A 13,736-nucleotide genomic window follows, 5' to 3' on the forward strand; every position below is an offset into this window, starting at 1 on the left:
ATATCAACGCCTTTAAGGATATTACCTATTTTAACATTTTTTTTTTTTGTAAAAAGACTATACTTAATTATTTTCTTAAATTTTGTTCTTAAATCGTGATGTAAAAAATAATGGATTTGAACGTTGAAATTAATTCAATATTTAATTTAGTTATATGTAGTTCATTTGTTATTTTAATTGAAACTTTTTCAATTGATCTTCAACCCTGCTGCGCTGTGTTATTGAGTCAGAAAACTCTACTCTCAGTGTTGGACTGGTGGTTGGGAGTACAACATTTGAGTTGGATTTCGTTTGGGATCTGGTTGGTTTTATGTTGGACGACGTGTTGCGTGCTCAGTTGAAAATCGTTGACGCTGATCGTAAAACGTCTCCGTCTCACCGTCGCATGTACAGAAAAAAAGCGAAATCGAAATAATTTGTGTGTGTTTTTCGTTCGTAAAATTGTCGTTGTTGTCTTTCAATTTCACATCAATGTGCAATTGCATCAGCTAAATATATACGTATTGGAAACAAAGAGTAAACGACAGTGTAAATAAAATAAAAATTAAACTATATAAAATAGAAGAAAAGAACGCCACGTTCTCGTGTTCTACAAATACGCGTACACATGCACAAAGAGCTCACAACATACTTATAATTAGTTAGTTGCCTTCTGATATTTCGACAATTCGCCTTAGCAACAGTTCAGTAGCCGAAGTTTTCAGATCGTAAAACATATAAGCACATTTTAATTTTAAATATATAAATAAATCATATTTTTGAAAGCGGGTCAACAAAAGAAACCAGTCAAATCCCCAGTGTGGTTCCAATGTAGCCCTTCATGGATAATTAACACGAGCCCGTTGTGTGACTATAAAGCCGTTTCGTGTTAAACCAAAAAAACAGTGCCTCAAATTAGCAAAGTACAACTAATTATTGTTAAAAGTAAATTACGATCAGTAAAAACAAATATCATACAAATTTCACTCAACCTTACGTGAGTCACCAACAATACAAATTTTCCGGTGAGTATTTCACGTTATCTAGATACGTATAGGTATATAATGAGCATATATAAGATATATACTGATCGAAATACCGGCCTGTCAACAATAATTAGAAAATAGCGGAGAAACTACACTCAAAATTAATACTAAATGAAAACACTTTGAATTATATGTTGTCTTTCTCGCGAAAGAGAGGGAAAATCAGGTCAACATATTGAAATAAACACATATTTTTTTATATATATTTTTTAATTATTGCAAATTCCGTCGGCAAATGCGCATAGACAGACAGACCTTCAGGCGTTTGTTTGGCTTATGAGTGCTTGAATTACGAACAACCACAAGTTGGGACAAGTGAATGGGGTCACATGAGGCTGGCGGCGCGTTGACATGTGTCACGAACCGGCAACACACAGATACAATCTCCCAGATGGTTCCGGGCCTTATCTTTGGCAAATATGCGGCGGCGACCATGTGATGTGTCTTCGCTGAGAGTTCATCCAAAAATAAATGAAGTATTAACGCAGACAGGCGCTCATACATGTTGTTGTTGTTGTTTTCTGCGAATATTCTCTTTATCTACACAGAACTGATAAGATTTTGCAGCGCCAACAAATGAATGTGGATGCCACAAACCCTATTAAAATAGATGACATTTAGTTTAAATTCAGAGTTGGAGCTGTTCACATTCTAGAATCTAGATAAAAGAGAACACAAGTGAATTATAATGAATTACTCAAAGTTTGGGTAAATCCATTTAATAAAACTATAAAAAATGTGTAAAAATATATTTTAAATGCTATGCAATTCCCACACTCAGCACAAGTAAAAGCTAATGACCTAGAAAACCAACAATAAATCGTTTCAAATTACAATCGTCGTTCATTCGTTTGTCGCCTGGCAACAGACCGAAGACAGGAGAGAAGAGTCGGGAATATTGTAGATCTTGAAATTCTCAACGTTGTCTGAGCTGTTGATTCGGCTGTGACCAAGACAAACAAATAAAAAAAAACTATAAAAGTACGACTATGCCAACAAGAATAAGCTGAAACCTCAGCCGAGACACGAGAGGAGGCAGACGACAATGGCTTCTTCTATCACATGCTGACGGGGGCAGGTCTCTTCCAAGAAGTTGCCAGGCGGCTTACGAAGCAGACAGGAAGGCAGGCAGACAGTGAGACAGCAGCAGCAACAGCTATTGTATCTCAAAGATACGCAGACAAATGAGGTCAAAATCCTTGAGGTTCTTGTCCTTCTGCATGGCAAAAAAAAAAAGAAAAAAAATGAGAGAAAAAAGAGCGGGGGAAATGTGAGAAAGAGTCTCACATCCTCTTAGAACTTAATTCTCTTACTTTATTTGTTATGTGTCGCTTCGATCATGAAGGCTTTGATATTGAGCGACAATTGTCAATCAATTAACTCGAGTCTGGGATCTCTATGACTTTGTTGCACTCATTTCATCTAAAGTTATGTAAATGCGAGGCTGTTCATCAATTCCCATTGCTGCCATGTTTAATTACTTAGCTCTTAATTGAAGGCGGCAGGAAATTCCATGTCAATTAAGGAACAACATGATTGACCCTACAAGTCGGACAATTTATTGTGCCCTGAAGAAAGTGAAAATTATGTAACTTTAGTATATTTATTTTCTTGGGAAAAATAGCTGAAACATTTCTCCTTAACTGCGCATTAATATGAATGCCAATTTCCATTTCAATTTTAATTGTTTTTAAGAGAGAGTGGCGTATTGTTTCTAACTATGCGGAAAAGCGCTCAAAGTCAACTGACAGCAGATTTACATGGAAATGACGCTAAATGTGCATAATGTAAAATAAAATCAAGTAAATTAAATGCAGCTAAAAATAAAAGCTGACGAAATTAGTCATAAATGCCCTACAAAATCTTTTAACTTGACTAGAACAGGATTTGTAACACTGTAAAGTTTCAAATATTTATTGAACTACTTTTGAAACGATTTTACTAGGTTATATACTAAATTTAAAAAAAAAAAATTTTTTATAACGAATTTAAAAATTCTTGAATGCAGAATGAATTTAGAGGCCAAATCATGATCAAAATGTCATTCCGCTTGAAGTTCGCTTCAGTTTTGATCAAGTTATGACAGTTTGAAGTTGGTCAGACTTCGGAGTCAGTCACTTTACAAGTCAAAATTTTTATACAATTCTTCATGATTTTTGACAAAAAAAATGAAAGGTCTCAGAATCAAGTTTAAGGTGTTGTTTTATACTAATTACGATACAAGGAGTTGATTAAAAGTGAAAACTTGAGATTTAAAATTTTCAATTTTCAAAATTTCAAAGGGGGGACCCTTATCATCGAAACCGAATTTTGGTCGAAAATAATTGAATTTTCTGAATGAACAAAATTTGAATGCAAAGTGAATTTAGAGTCAAAATCATGATCAAAATGGCATTCCACTTGAAAATCGGTTCAGTTCTTATCAAGTTATGACAGTTTGAAGTTGGTCAGACTTCGGAGTTAGTCACTTTACAAGTCAAAATTTTTATACAATTCTTCATGATTTTTGACAAAAAAATGAAAGGTCTCAGAATCAAGTTTAAGGTGTTGTTTTATACTAATTACGATATAAGGAGTTGATTAAAAGTGAAAACTTGAGATTTAAAATTTTCAATTTTCAAAATTTCAAAGGGGGGACCCTTATCATCAAAACCGTATTTTGGTCGAAAATAATTAAATTTTTTAAATGAACAAAATTTGAATGCAAAATTAATTTAGAGTCAAAATCATGATCAAAATGGCATTGCACTTGAAAATCGGTTCAGTTCTGATCAAGTTATGACAGCTGAAAGTCGGCCAACTCTTTAACGACAGCCGTACCGGTACAAACATTTCAGTATTCGTTTCTTGACAGAGAATTTTTATTCGGTTACGTTTTCAGTTCCAGTACTTAAAATGAAACGGTTAGTTTCGGTTAACGGTTCCGGTGTTGTTCCCTGATTTTTACTGAGTCTCAAATATTTATCGAACTACTTTTGAAACGACTTCACTAGGTTATATACTAAATTTCATTGAATGTTCTAGAATTTTAACTGAGTGTTGACCCTGAACTACTTTTAATTTGGTTGAGAAAATTAAACTAATATTTAAACATTATTTAAATACGATTAAATTGCGCAAATATGAAGCAGAAGAATATAGTAAAAGTATTCTCTTTATTAAGATATTTAATAAGAAACAACCTGGTTGAATACAAAAATTCATACTTTACAGGGTGCTGGGGTTCATACTTGAAGGTGCTGGCTTAAGAAATTGCGTGCTTGACAGTTAGTATTTGGTCACGTGTGGCCTTTAGCCTCGAGCCTGATAAATGCATAGGTTGTCAAAAATGTGATTAGACTGTCTATCAAGCTCTTAAATTCTTATAGAGAGATCGCACACCTGCCACGTGGTTGGATCGAAGTGCACTTCTTGACAGGCCACACATACTAGTATTATGCGAGGGGCAAATAGTCGGCCAAGTTCAATAGAACTCTTGATCTGGCCATGCTCTGAAAAATTCATTCGCTTTTCAACAACGCAAATTTTAGTTGTTTTTTTTTGTTGCCTTGTCTTTTTTGCGTTGTCGAATTTTCCGCTCGTTCGTTTTTGCCGATTCCGACACTGGCAGTTTTGGTGGAAACGTCAAGGCGATCGGACAAGATCGTTGAGTGGCGCGAGAGATACAATTTTGTTTTATTTTCAAAAACTTTGCGGTAAAAGCATTGACGTTAACGGGATTTTTATATCTTAGCTACTTGTACTTATATATTTTGGTGCAGATTTTTCCGGTTATTCAAACAATCTATTAAAAAATACACAATAAATATTTTTGGACTTACATAAAATATATAAAAACAATTTGAAATATTTTGGAAAACAAACGAGTGTCACAAATAAATATTGTGGGTAACAGCTGAGTGTATCTTGGAGATACTTTTTATAGATGACGACAGTCAATTGATAGAGGTAAATGAACTGAAAGTAAATGTCCTAAAGTGATGCTTTATGTGCTTTATATAAATCGAATGAGAGCAGATACATAGTTCTATCGATCTGTCTGTATAAATATGTGTTTATATAAGTAGATGGATATGTAATTAAAATAGATCTATTGGCATTGACATTTGCACTAAAAGCAATAGAATTAAAAAGCAGCTGATCACTGAATAGGAAAATACGTTAAATGAAGGCAAAACAAATTAAATAAATATATTCTAAACTTAACTTTGCTTTGCTAATATTGTATTTGAAATAGTATTACAATTTGCAAATCATTGCCGTTCTTAAGCGGAAACGTAGATCGTAATATAGTGTGAATTGTTAGCAAATGTTTGCTGTGAAAATTAGATAACAATGAAACTGTTAAATTTAAATAAATAGCCAGTGCAATCGCTACTGATTTCACTCTACGTTTCATAAATTTTTCCAGTAATCATGTCTAGTCTATATGTTTTCATGATCAGTCGATCTGTCCCATCGTTAATCCAAATTGTACAACTGATGAAAGGCTGATTAATATTTTATTAACAATTAACATCAGCTGATATTAATATTTCTATATAATGTATCTTTATAAATTGCGTGTTTAATTGCAATCATGAGTATATTAATATTCTGAAATCTCACTAAGTTGTTAATCACGCGACAATTTGCCGATGCATGCGTTCTCTGAATGTGATTTAGTTTGATGTAATCTCTGTGAATCAATTGATTATGCTTAAAGCAAAAGTATACTTAACTGATGGATGAAAGCTTGTGGAGTATCTTCTAGTCGAGCAGACTCTGCAGAAATATTTGCAAATGCCTTCGATTACAAACGTAAGCCACTTGCGGATTTTTTAGAACTTTTCTCAGGAGTGCACTACGTTTGATTTCATTAATAATAATTACAATAATAATACTAATGATGATGATTTGGTTTTAACGGAGCCAATTGCATAAGATTACGTGTCTTTGTATTTTAAAATAAAGACCGTATTTTATGAGAACATTTTTGCATTTACTTAGTTTTTCGTTTAATCGTAAATTGTTCTTGTCATCAGTTGACGGACTAAACTTGGCTTATCAGCTAGTTGCTGACGCGTGGCATCAGCCAATTTAGCAGTTTTTCGTTTTGTGTTTGCCAGTTGGATCGCTTAACTGTAGCTACCACATTGTAATTGATAAACAATACAAATACTTACGAGTTTTACAATATTGCACATTAAATTTGCATACCATTTTAATTTAATTTTTTTATTTCATTCTTTTCGCCAAGTTTGCTGTTTCCATTCAGCATAAATTGAAGTTCCCACGTCAGCGACAGGTCGTGTTTTTCTTGTTACCAAGTGAATAACCGTTGGCGTATTGAATTATTTATAAGCCCCTATCTAAGTTGATGGTATCTGGGAACTGTACATACTTATACCTATCACATATTTATCGGCCGAAGGCGCCATGTTGGAGCACGTGGATCTGAGAAATACTCCCCCTTCATTGACCTCATGTGGTGTTATGGGTTTCGGTTTTTTGGAACACATTTAAAATGTTCTCGGCAAGTGGGTAGCTAATTTGAACACCCTGTAAATTTCCAAACACTGTGTATTATAACCCCATATTAATTAATTATATACACCTTTTAAATTATAGTCTGACTGTCTATTTATTACAGAGCATCTCCTAGTCAAACATTTCGATTGCTTTCAACAATTTTTCTAGAACAAGTTCATAAATTTTTATTGATGTTGGAAAAATTTTTACTCATTTTAATATGTATTTAATTTATTGGCTGTTTAACAAAGAATTCATGAAATGTTGAAGGAATCGCATAGATAATTTATTGAACTGCTCTAATAGGTACAGACTGAGCCAATATATTTGAAATAGAAATATAAATTATTATTGATTACTTAGTTGTTTATCTTTTGAGTTCCCAGTAAACAACATATGATATCATATTTTAAAAAACCGCAGCTGCTTCGGGAATGCTTAGATTGAATATTCCATAAACCATAAGCCATAACAAAAAGTGCAATCTTATCAATATGATATGAAAATAGGTTGGAAACAGTCGACATATTGGGAACAGACTTTTACTATCGTCTAATATAAATATTTAAACGGAGCTTAGTTGATTGATCAGTCGACAAACAAGGACAATTTATAGCCAGTAGCTTGCAGTATATTAATAAAATAATAGTTAATATCTGGTTGGGGTTCTTAAATTTCAATTGCTGCACGGTGCGCACATTGAACTCCATAAATCAGCTAGGGAGGTACGCAGTCAACATCTAAGCAAAAACATCTCTGTTTGCACTTTATAAACAAAGATGATAACGTTAATAATGTTAATTAGGTACAGTTGGCAGCAAAAGACGTCAAATACTGTGGGATTATGGGAATTAAAAGCTTTAGTGTCTATTTTAGGCAATTTACTTTACCGTTAGTTATTGACGTCATTCAGTTTGCACTTCTGGCTTAAATTTACGGTGTTTGTCAGCTGATTGGCAGTAACTGATTGACAGCTCTTTTATTTGGCCTTGATCTTCCTACAATCATTCATTTACAAGATGCTTCAAAATCTCAAGTTGTGTTCCAAAAGTAACAACCCTCAAGGGTAGAAGGGTAAAGACTTCTTTTAATTTGTATTTCGTTGTTTATTTACAAAAGCGAAAATAAAATTCAAAAAATTTCCCTTTGGTTTATTGCAAGTCAGACAATGATTATTATGAACTATACTCTCAACAATCAGTTAACGTACAGATTGAATTGTTTACAAAGATCTGTTTTTAATATAGTTCAACTAGTTATTAAATGCAAATTGCTCAGTGAACGCAGTTTCTTTTTAATTCTGATGATAAATGTTAACGCATATTTGCATATTTATAAAACCAAAGCAACTCAGCTCAGTCGGAATGCCGGTTTCAATTTATTATTGAGTTTCCGGAGAATCGGTGAGCAACTCTTAGTGAAATGTGATAACAATTAAATTTTAAAATTGCTAAATACTTTCAAATTGATAACCTTTTACCCTTTGACACTCTAAAATTTTGAAAAGCTAAAAATTGTATTTACAAAACGTGAAATTTTCTGTAAATTTTTAAAGAATGTTTTTAAACAGGTTTTTTTTTACCTATTACTAAATTGAATAAGAATTTCCAGACAGTTCAAGTGAGATTCTGCAATTAAAAATGCAAATAAATCACAGACAATTGTCTTTGACGATTTAATTAGAATTCTCCAGCAAATGCTAGTTACTTGTAGATCATTTGATAGTCTGCTGAATGTTGATATCACAATATATCAACTGGGTAGCTGCTGCTCCAATTAATATGTCTCAGTCATCACTTGACGAGACGTCAGCCAAATGGGACCTCCAATCAATTGGCCTACTCATATTTCACACACAATAACTGAACGCTTGCGCGTGCGCAGCAACGACATAATAAATATTTAATATAAACAAAGTCTGCGACTGGTTTCAATTGTTGATTTGGCTCTGGATGATCACTTGCTGTTATGACTGTCTCGGGTTTAGAAATGCCGACAAATCACGAGACGCGTGTATTTTTGATAATAAACAAAATGAGTTGACCGATAGAATTTGGACTTTGGGTTGTAGACGCCTCGGCGCGCCGGTTTATAGGCTTTTTTAACTCCAGACTAAATATACAATATTTCCATCATATTTTTGCAGTTCTTCAAATGGGTTGACTTGTGACATTTAAGCTTCCTGGACCCGGGAAACAAAAGGTAAGTCAAACACAAAATTTCTTTATATCTTTATATTAATACTAAAAATTAGAGTATACATTTATGCAATCATTCTATTTACAAATTAAACTTAAAATCAAAGGAAAGCGAGAGAAATTCGGGTTGTTTAACTTTTTTACCCTAGATTTCATTGTATTTTTGTGTTGACTGATTGATCAGCTTTAAAATTTTGCAAGGCACCTAAATGTATCTCACAGATACTTTTCGACAAGCAACAAAATCAACTGAATTAATTCGTTTGCATGATGTTTTCTCAATATTACGCTATTCCACGTGTCAAGATTTTCGATACAGAACATTCTCCTCCCACCAGTCGACGGGGCGTATGCGCATTATTTGGAATTTGTTTATCTTGTTCCGCTTTGTAGTACAAGTTGAATTTCCAATTGAAAATTCTAATTACAAGCGATTCGGATTGCGAAAATAGGCACCGTTACATATTAAAATGTTGAGGAATGTTAATGCATAACCTTGATATTAAAGATATTCAAAGTGGAGCATATATTTTTTTTGGATTAAATCTATAATTAATGATATGCCCTATAAAGCTTAACTTTCGTTTACCTAACACACCTTTTGCACTTGTGGCATAGATACTCATATACCAGTTAAACATGGAACAGGTGTGTCTTACCTCTCTGTTGGGGCAGATGTTGCCATAAAAATTCGCTACTCAACATCCACTTGGCGAGCCATAAAAATAATTTATTAGTTTTACAAATACCTAAAATTTGTTTACCTTTTGGGAAAATGCGAAAAGGAAATGTGCCAAGTGCGTAAGAAATTAAATCAAGTGTAGATACATGTACTTAAAGATCAATTATAGATATATATAAATATGAGTTTTATATAGTTTTTTTTTACGAGTTCCTCAACTCGAGATATTTATGTAGCAGCTTTAGAATAATAATAAAGACAAATTTAAAATCGAATTATACCGATAATTGTTTATTTTCATTAGACAATGAATTCGCTTTTCATAAATATTTAGACCAATCGTAAAACAATAATGGGCGTTTTATTTCCTTTTTCATTTAAATAGACGTCATAGAAATGACTTGTAAATATATATTTATATCTATGCGGGTATTTAAGTAGATCTCGATACATATATCTGTATTTTATTTGTATATCTAAGTTTATTACTATATCTCATCATGCAATTTCTCCTAATCTTTCCAGGGATATAATTATATTGAACCTATGTAAATTAAACCCATTTGCAAAAGACACACAGCTCAGCTGCTACTGGACCTAGCAGCTCATTACTTGCATTACCCAAAACCACAATAGCAACCACTTAACAATTCGACAGAAGTAAAAATTATTTAAAAAATTGCATCGAATTTCAATTGAGAACCGTTTGGAATACTGCCCAAGAGCAGAGACACATCCACCGATGAACCAAACGGCCGTTTCGCCTGACAGCGCGGCCACTGTGATTCACAACATCATCAGCAGCAGGAGCAGCAGGAGCAGCAACCAGATCCAGCATCCTGGCCTAATTGACATCAAACTGGGACACTCCTACGCCGCCAGAGCCGATCTCAATTATTGCGAGTGAAGCGTAACAGCCAAAAGACAGATACCTCGAAAAATCCCTGAAAAAAAGCAAGAAGAAAAGAGGAAAACTTGATTATTTTGTGATTATCGTGTACGAAAGCAGCTTCAAGACGGACGGAACCATGCTAAAAGTCGTTGGCGCATCATGGCAAAAAACGCGGATAGGGACGTACATATTGATCGGAGCCGGTTTGCTGGTGATCGGTGCGTTCTTTGTCGGTTACATGGATCGTCCAGAATATGATGGCACCTATTGTGCCACCGCATATTGGACCAAGAAGGTTGGCTTTCAGATTGAGAATTGGAAACAGCAAAATGATTTGGTTAACATTCCCAAGGGTGTGGCTAGAATATGCTACAAGGATTCTGTCTATGAGAACGGGTAAGATAGCGTAAGATATCCTTATGATCAGTTAAGTTAATGTGCCTTTTTCTAACTCTTCAGTTGGGCACAAATTGAGGTGGAAACGCAGCGCAGTTATCCAGACTGGGTGCAGGCTTATGCTGCTGGCAAATTAGAAGGTACCCTGACCTGGAAGAACATCTACAATCAGTGGGCCAAGTAAGTACACTTCATCATTAAAGTATTCTTATTTTAGTTTCCTAATTTTGATTTCTTAACTACAAGTTTCCTAGCTAAAAATTCTTATTAAGAATCCTTTGTTTATTTCAGCACTATATCATCCTCCTGCGAGCGGGATGAAAGCTCGCAGAAGTTTTGCGATTGGCTGCGAGAGCTCTTGACCAGGAACTATGAGCATCTGAAGGAGCAGGCGGAGGCCAATGCCGAGCACGATCATTATTGGCATCAATTGTATTTGGTGTTCATGCAGTTGGAGGGCATGCAGTCGGGTTACGAACGAGGGGCAGAACGTGCTCGCTCGGACCTGGAGGAGGAGATTCCATTGTCGGATTTTCTGTTGATGAATGCGGCAGCTGATATCCAGGATCTCAAGATCTACTATGAGAACTATGTGCTGCCAAATGGCACTGCCGAAGCGGGCAATAAGAATTTCTTCTTGCCGAGCGCCTCGATGCTGACGAGGATCATGCGACAGGAGCAATCACCACAGTCGTTGCAGTTGCTCTTTGGCCACAGCACCGCCGGCAGCTATTCGTCCATGTTGCGCATTCAGAAGCGCTACAAGTTCCACTATCACTTTTCGCCGGATACGCGCAGCAACACGGTGCCCGGAGTGGACATAACCTTCACGGGGTACCCGGGAATTCTCGGCTCAACTGATGACTTCTATGTGGTCAAAGGAAGGCAGGTGCAGTCCATTGTCGGTGGCGTCTGCATGAAGAACGAGAATCTGGCGCTGTGGAAGGATGTGAATGTGGAGAATATGGTGCCACTTGTGGCCCGTGTCATGGCCGCCAATCGGATTGCTCAGAATCGACGCACCTGGGCACGTGCCATGTCCCGTCATCCGATGACCGGTGCCAAGCAATGGATCAGCGTCGATCTGCATAAGCTGGGAGCACAGGATAATCTCTACAACACACTGGACGCCGATGAGAAGCATGACGATGCTCCAGTGGCGGTGAATGAGAAGGATAATGCTGCGATCAGTCAACGTCACGATCAGCTGAAGAACATGGTCTGGATAGCGGAACAGCTGCCGGGAATCATGCACAGCAAGGATGTCACCGAGAACTTCCTCGTAGCCGGTAACTCCAGCTGGCTGGCTAATGGTTTGCCCTATTTCGATAAGATTCAGAATGCCAGTGGCATCTCCCGTGACAACTACAGCGAGAATCAGAATCTGACACCCGCCGACGAAGCGGAACTGACCAATCTGGAGGCGGTGGACAAGTATCTGCGCAAGCACGGCTTTCGCGGCGATCTGCTGGGCGAGGAGTCCATTGCCTATGGCAACATTGACCTCAAGCTCTTCTCCTACAACGCTCGCCTGGGCATGAGTGATTATCACGCCTTTGCCGGACCAATCTTCCTCAGATTGCAGCATGCTCAGGCCAGAGCGCTCGAAGAGAGCGAGGTACAGGCGGATCAGGCAGCGCCCGCTGCTATTGGCGATGAGCGTCTCAGTGTGACCATAGATGATGCAGCTGCTCTGGCCGAGATGGAGCTGATCTCAGAGCGCCGTTCGGTGAGGAATGATATGCGCGCCATAGCCATGAGAAAGGTTGGCAGTGGTCCCTTCAAATGGTCCGACATGAACAGCGTGGATGATGGCAATCATGAGGGACATCCTGATGAGTGGAACTTTGACAAGGTATCGCCCAAGTGGGCGTGGTAATCCTCCACCAGTTGCCTTTATATCTAAACAGTTCTCTGGAATTTTTATACAGATCACAATAGTCTCATATTCCAATCGAATTTTAAACTCGACAACAAAACTGCGAAGCAATAATTGTCCTAGATTCGTTATTTTAGATTCGTCATCTGTGTGTTCCTAGCTGATAAATTGTGGTTTGTAGAAATCAATTGTGTTGCGTCCATAGTCATAAATTTTAGTTGTGCCAGTCTATTAATGTCAATTATTGTCTTCCAGTCTATACTATTTTAAATTGTAACATCCTAGCCTCAAATTTTAGTAATAATATTTTAAATAAATGAAAACACAAACAAATTTAATTATAACTGACGTTTTAAATCGATGATCGGTGAACGGTGTCAATAACATTTCCGATAATTGTCTGTACGATCAAAGGCATCGTTAGTGTTGATTAACGTTTTACTCTCTGTTTGCTATATGCATGGCGCAGCACTGCTGCCAACATAAACATTTTCAGAGTAAAATTGCTAGAAAAAATTGAAAATTGCTGTTTCAAAATCAAAACAAGTCGTTCAAATTCTGGGAGCCAAGGCTACCATACATTTCAAAAACTGTGGCGCCACCTTTTGTATGCTTGGCAAAAACTTAAGCGGGTAGTTCAATCGAACTTATTTATTGTGAACGATACGATGTTTCGGTAATTCGAAATCAAACCAGATCGGGAAACTTTGCAGGGTGGCAGTCTTTTCACCGGGTGGTAATCTTCCACACCAGTGCTGTCAAATAGATAGGAACAGATGGGCAGCACCGCAACTATATTTGGAAATCAGCTGTGCCGTCTCAACACTGACGGCCAAGCTAAAAGCACTGATAAAAAATTACAAATTTAAAAATGCAAAAAACTCAAGAAAAGATTTATTATTTGATAAAAACTAAAATTTAAAAATACAAAAATGTACTCGGTTTCTTAAGTACAAAAAATCGAACCAGATCGGGAAATTTTAAAGGGTGGCAGCGTTTGCACCGGGTGGCAGTCTTCCACACCAGTGCTGGCAAGTTTTTAGGGGAAACAATAGCTGTTTCTGTCAAGCTAATGGCAATTTTGATTTTTTCTAGCAAACGAATTCTGAAAATAGCCAGGTCTAGTTTTAAAATAGCTAAGTTGGCAACAATG

General features: G+C 36.4%; 1 protein-coding gene across 2 annotated transcripts; it reads left to right on the forward strand.

The window, feature by feature from the left end:
* The first annotated feature begins 300 nt into the window (after positions 1 to 300).
* LOC117786798 (putative phospholipase B-like lamina ancestor) lies at positions 301 to 12,824 on the forward strand. Of its 2 annotated transcripts, none has more exons than XM_034625193.1 (5): positions 301 to 1,004; positions 8,683 to 8,738; positions 9,942 to 10,704; positions 10,768 to 10,884; positions 10,996 to 12,824. In XM_034625193.1, the coding sequence occupies exons 3-5, from the start codon at positions 10,445 to 10,447 to the stop codon at positions 12,581 to 12,583; spliced, it is 1,965 nt and encodes a 654-aa protein (XP_034481084.1). In that variant the 5' UTR covers positions 301 to 1,004; positions 8,683 to 8,738; positions 9,942 to 10,444; the 3' UTR covers positions 12,584 to 12,824. The 2 variants fall into 2 exon arrangements, with proteins under 2 accessions (XP_034481084.1, XP_034481085.1); XM_034625194.1 differs by lacking the exon at positions 301 to 1,004 and adding an exon at positions 4,638 to 4,973.
* Positions 12,825 to 13,736: the final 912 nt, after the last annotated feature.

Source organism: Drosophila innubila, assembly GCF_004354385.1.
Source record: "Drosophila innubila isolate TH190305 chromosome 3L unlocalized genomic scaffold, UK_Dinn_1.0 0_D_3L, whole genome shotgun sequence".
Taxonomy (NCBI): domain Eukaryota; kingdom Metazoa; phylum Arthropoda; class Insecta; order Diptera; family Drosophilidae; genus Drosophila; species Drosophila innubila.